The 6,085-nt window shown below is 44.4% G+C and overlaps 1 protein-coding gene across 1 annotated transcript; it reads left to right on the top strand.

Moving 5' to 3' along the window:
• Positions 1–757: 757 nt before the first annotated feature.
• SPTY2D1OS (SPTY2D1 opposite strand) lies at positions 758–6,036 on the top strand. The gene is given in 3 exon segments (XM_032641175.1): positions 758–763; positions 1,276–1,404; positions 1,820–6,036. Coding segments are annotated over 3 exon segments (228 nt in total). The 3' UTR covers positions 1,913–6,036.
• Positions 6,037–6,085: the final 49 nt, after the last annotated feature.

The following is a 6,085-nucleotide window of genomic DNA, read 5'->3' on the forward strand; positions in this document are numbered from 1 at the left end:
GTATGTAGGAGGAACTTTGGTGGAGGGAGAGGTCCACTGTACCAATGCAGGGAGGTCAAAGGGATCAAGATAAGGTCATTAAACGTGACAAAAAGGAGATCTTTGGTAACCTCCGAGAGAGCATCTTAAGTAGTGAGGAGGGGGCAGAAGTCAGGATGTGATGCACGGAAGAAAAGCGTGGACTGGAAAGAAAGGCTTTGGGTATGGACCACTTGTTTAGGAAGTTTGGTCGTAAAAGGCAGTTAAGAAACAGGACAGTTAAGAAGGGAGCCAACAGCAACAGTTGGAGGTTTTTGTGAGTAAAGGACAAGGATACCTATGGCTTCTTGAAGGCCAAGAAAAGAGAACCAGGACTTCCCTGGTGGCTCAGTGGTTAAGAATCCACCTGCCAGTGCAGGGGACACAGGTTCAAGTTCTGGTCCGGGAAGATTCCACATGCCGCGGAGCAACTAAGCCCATGTGCCACAGCTACTGAGCCTGCGCTCTAGAGCCCGCGAGCCACAACTACTGAAGTCCGTGTGCCTAGAACCCGTGCTTCGCAACCAAAGAAGCCACTGCAATGAGAAGCTTGCGCACCGCAACAAAGAGTAGCCCCTGCTCACTGCAACTAGAGAAAGCCCGAGCGCAGCAATGAAGACCCAATGCAGCCAAAAATATAATAATAATAAATAAATAAATTTATTTTAAAATAATAAAAAGAAAAGAAAAGAGAACCAGTGGACAGGAGCTAACCAAAGGAATTGAAGAATGGTATAAAATGGTGGTGAGACAGCCCTTGAGATGGAAGGGGAGGGATTGCAAGGACAGAAATAAAGAGTTCTCATTTCTCTAGAACTCAGTTTTGTTTCATTCACAGCTATCACAGACCTAGGAACACACCTTTCCCAATCCCTGTCTCTAGTCTAAAGAGCCCAACTTCCTAACAGGCAACTGGGCCCTGATCTGGAGCATCACCTGTGTGACCTAGTGCAGGTCACTCAGGCTCTGTAAACCTCAGTTTTCTCATTAGTAAAATGGGATAAATAATAGTACCTACCTCATATTGTTGTTGTGAGATAACGCATTCAAAGAGCTTAGTTTGCTGCTCAACTGCTGGTCTGGGGGCAGTCTCTCTGACCTGTTGTGGCCTGGGCCATATAATCAGTGATGTAACAGTGCCCTACTAGACTCCAGCTTCTCTACTAGGGAGTTGCAGATCCTTTGGAGCTAAGGACTGGAACTGACATGCGAGACCTCTACCAACTGAGGGTTTCATGAGCATACTCCTTTGTCAAGATCTTGGTGACTAGTCTTTTGCTGTGCAATCGTGTCTTAGAAATTGTTTTACTTATTATCACGATCGTGCTTGTCTGGATGCTTTTTGTTGGATCTGCATGTTACATGGGCACATTTCCAGAGTTTGTGGTAAGGAGTGACCTTGCCTGTTAATCCCTCGTAGTCAGTCCTGGCTCTGGCTAACCCTCCCAGCTGGCGTTTCTGACCAAACAGGAAAGATAGTTGGGGTCTCACCACTAATAAGAGGTCAGGATGTGGTGGGAACAAAGTTAGTTTCCCAGGCTACTTCCCATCCCATTGGGACATCTTTAAGCCTTTCCCCCTCCACTTGGGTACTTAACATCACTTATTTCAAGGCACTATGGAATTTATAAGGGGTCTGGTGGAGACAGTGCCTGACTTCTGGATTTCAGGCCAAGTGGATCAGTGTTGCTGGGAGGAAAGGGAATGTGGACATTGGTGGGACCTTTTCAGCAGCCCTTCCAGTCACATACAGAGCCAACGAGTTTGGCCAGCTCTGCCTTTGAGTTTCTTTCTTCCTCAGCCTCCAACTCTGAACTGGAAAGAGAGGTAGGCTGTTCAGGAGAGCAAGACACACCTGAGGAGCCGGATTTTGGATGAAGATCTGCAGCTGTGAGTGGGCATGAAGGTCTGTTGGGCTGGATTCTTCCCTTTCAAGAGAACTCAGTGGCACCCTGAAATCTCAATGGAAAGCTTACATTCCTCTGGAAAATAAAATAGACTGCGGAAGGGGAAAGAATTTGGGGAGTACTGCTGAGGACAGCAAGCCCTGGTTCGAAGATTTGTCAATAACCATACCTCATGGGTATTCTTTTCAAAGACTGTTCCATCTATTAACTTATTTTCTCCATGCAAACTCTGTAATAAATTAGACCAGCATTTTTAATGCCCTCTTTGGCAGACGCTGAAACTGGAGTTAGTGTAAATTTGAGTTCAAGTCCTAACCTTGCAACTTCCTAGCCATGTGACCTTGAGAAAGTTCAATCTCTCTGAACCTCAAGTTTCTTCCTCTGTATAATGGAGATGTTCCAGTACCTTTCTGTTTTTGTGAGGATTACATTTGGGAATTCATGTAAAGCATTTATTGCAAAGCTTGACAATTAGCATTTAGTAAATGCTAACTTAACAACTAGGCAAAATAATGAACCAGTCAACAAAGAGTTACTGGTGACTATACTTACCTAGGGCCACACAAACCAACCCATTTGTGAAGCTGGGGTGCAAGCATAGATCTCAGGACTTAATACCTCTCTCACTCATTCCACTAGACCAGCCTGCCGATAGGAAACATTAGTAGCCGTGTCCTTTTAGCAAACCATTTCCTGGGTTTCTCAAATCCCACCCCATGTCATTCAGACCAGTTTTTTCAAAGATGTTCCCATTGTTAAACTTAACTCTAAGAGTCTTAGTAATATGCCAGTTACAGGAGCAGGTTTTCTGGGAAGCTCCTCCAGAAGGCATGGGTATCTATCAAGTCCCAGGCCTGTACTAGGAGCAAGGCATGATGGTGGTTCTTTTGTTTGTTTGTTTTCTCAATCTGCCCCAGAATTTCTATGAGAGTATTGGCCCAACAGTCAGACCTGTGTGGGGTGGGGATGCAGATGGAGGCACTGGGCACTTGTTCAGCTTGAGCCACTGCCACAGTGTGATCCTGACCAAACCACTGAAACTATTCTGTGCCTCGGTTTCTCCAGCTATGAAATGGGCATAATAGCCCATCTTCCTTCTCTTCCCTTCTCAGGGAAGTTGATAGGAGGCTTCCCCTGCACGATGAGGGTTTAACTGTGCCATTTTGCAAAGTGCAAGATTTTTCTTCTTTGAATAGCCTAACAATAGTATTTAAGTAATTGCTTATAGCGTACATACCCAGTCACTCCTCCCAGTTAATCCAGGGTGTGTTTTATTTGGCTTTGTTCACAGCAGTGTTTTTTTTTTTTTTTTTGCATCTGATTGCATAAAGCAAGTAGTCAAAATTTTGGCAGGTGATGAGTTAATAAAGATATCAGCTAGATCCTAACCACACAGAGTCACTAAAGAATGGGGCCCTCCTGCTAAGGGCTCTTCAGCCTCTACACATCTGGCATCCTGGCCAACTGTCCCATAGCTACTCACTCTGATCCCCAAGGTCACAGGAGCTGATGTCACAATTGGTGTCTGAGCTCTGACCACCAAATAGCCATGGCGAGCCACTTCAGGTCAGACTAGACCACGAAGCTCCTCAGCCAGGAGCTATCATGCTGGACCATCCATCATCTGGTCTTGAATGAAGACAGCCCAGTTTCCAGGACTCAGGGAATAGAACACCACACCTTTCGGAACCGCCTGTTTCCCCCTGCACACACCACCAGCTAAGCAAGAAGCCCCACAATGATCGTTGTCTTATGGATGCTTCTCATTGCAGGAACAATGTGGAAGGGATATAAGTATCCCCCAGGAGGGGTAAATGTGCCTTCAACTGTGTTCTCTCTTCCCACTTTGAAATGTATTCCCCGGGATAAATGAACTAAGCATCAAAATCCAACTTTAGAAACAAATACTCTCTTCTTTATTAAAAAAGTTATTGTAGCATACCTACTTCTATTCTTATTCACTATCTACTTCGAGTTGAGAGATTTCCCTCTTTCATGTGATCTTTTATACATCTTTTCCTAAGAGTCTTTACTTTTTTTAAGTTCTTCGGTGTCTTTCAAAAAAACCGGAGGTATAAAGATAATTCAGGCCCAGCCTCAAAGCTGTCTGACAGTGCTGACCTAGTCTCATGCTCATGGGACACTTTATATGTTCAGCCTTCTATACCACTTAGCCCACACCAGCAACCCACGCTTAACTGTCCCTCATCAGGTAAACACTGGTCTGTAAAACGGTTCTGGTGGCAGATGTCTCTTTCCTCTCTCCTCCTCGTAAGACCTTGGATGTTCATCTTTTCTTTGCCTCTTGTCAGCTCCCACTCTGCTAAGCCCCTGTGGCAACTGGGATTGGAGGCATTAGGTGAGACAGAATTGGACACAGCTACCCCTGCCTGCCCTTGAGGGCAGCTATCTCAGCCCCACACCCTAGCAAGCACTAGGCAAGACCCACCTGACATACTTTTTCCCCCCCCAGACTCCGGTGGAAATAAGCAAAGATGATCCTGGTGAAGTAATGCTGCTCTGAAGCTTTCCTGACCAGCTGCACTGTTCCTGTTGGTTTCACATAAAGTAAATGCATACCATTTTGTCACATTTTATGTAACAAGTTACCACACTTTTAAAGATGAAGACTTGGTATTCTGTTAGCTCAAAACAGGGAGATGGAGGGTCGGGAGGTAGTTGGTGGATGGGAGTGATTTGGTCCCCTCTGCTTCATAGTCTGTAAGAGTGGCATTAAGACTAAGATACCTACTTCAATTTGTCCCCTATTCTGTACCCTTGAACATAGAAATCCTCTAGAGCTCTTTAGACCTATTTCCCACATAATACCTTTCTCCTGGGTCCAAGGTCCAGGGTCCAGGCAGGGGTGAAAAATGTAAATGTTACAGAAAGGGTTAGAGATTGCAGCAACTTTAAGCCTATTCTCTGGGGGTATTTCTCTGTGGCCTTTTCACATCTATCGTTAAGCCCAAAGCTTACACCATGTGGGGAAAGGGCATTTTCATATTGGGTGCTAGATACTAAACTATACAGTATTTTAATCCTTATAGTAACCTCAGCCTCATTTTACAAAATGGTAAAAATGAAGTCGAGAGGCTTAAATACCTTACCAACCCACACAGTTCTCGGTAGCAGAGTCAAAATTAAGGTCCAGGTCTTCTCTTTGGTATGCTTTTACATGCCAAGGAAAGGAGCCACGCAAGAGAGGCTGGGTTATCCAAGATCTTGACTACCTCTTGGTTCAAAAGTCTTACTCACCTGAATAAACAAGTAGTTGCCTTTTCTTTTAGCAGTGACTGCTGCTGATCCAGGCAGCATGTGTAGAAACAAAAGCTAACCGCCCAGTCCTCAGTATGACGCAGTTTGAGTTCATGAGACCAAGAATGAGAACCTAAGTATAAGACCCATGCAATTAACCTGGGTGTCTGAGCCCTAGGATATTCCCAATAAGCCCTCTAAAAGTGGTTTGAGCTTTCTGACCCTAAAAGAAAGAAAGAAAACCTAACAGGAGCAAATACTTTTAAAATAAATTATATGGAACTGCTCCCATTCTGTGGTTGCTTTGGGATGACCAATGGTTTCATTGTTCAAAAGTACACACTTACCAACAAAGTAGATCTTTGGTTACACAGACAGCATATTGTTGATGACTATTTGGCATTTGTTTGCTGAAGTATTTTTAAGTGCCTCTATGCACTGTATGGATTACTTTTTTTAATAGAAAAAGTGAATTCAAAATTCATAAGCAAAAATTTATAATTTATAAATCTAGGATACTAGCATCTTTTATGATACCTGTATGACCTAGACTCAACACATTCCGTTAAGTGCCTACATTCTCTGGCTGCATGGCTGTGCCCACTTGCCTCATATATTCTTAAGGACTCATCGTCCCAGCTCTCTCAGGCTCTTTGTATCATAGGGGATTAGAACCACTCCATTTCTTGAAAAGAGGAACTATATACCTAGTTCTTCTTCTTCCCTTGTTCCCCAACTATACCTCCAAACAGTTCTCCTAACTTGGGTGTCTGATACCAGAATAGTTCTCTAAGCTGGTGGTGCAAGAGGGGAGAGGTGTCAGTGGCAGGGGCTGAGCAGACGGGAATGTGTAAGGGAGAAGGAACAGAGGTGTGCGTAAGGAGGTAAATAAACCCCATCTC

Source organism: Phocoena sinus, chromosome 8 (assembly GCF_008692025.1).
Source record: "Phocoena sinus isolate mPhoSin1 chromosome 8, mPhoSin1.pri, whole genome shotgun sequence".
Lineage (NCBI taxonomy): Eukaryota > Metazoa > Chordata > Mammalia > Artiodactyla > Phocoenidae > Phocoena > Phocoena sinus.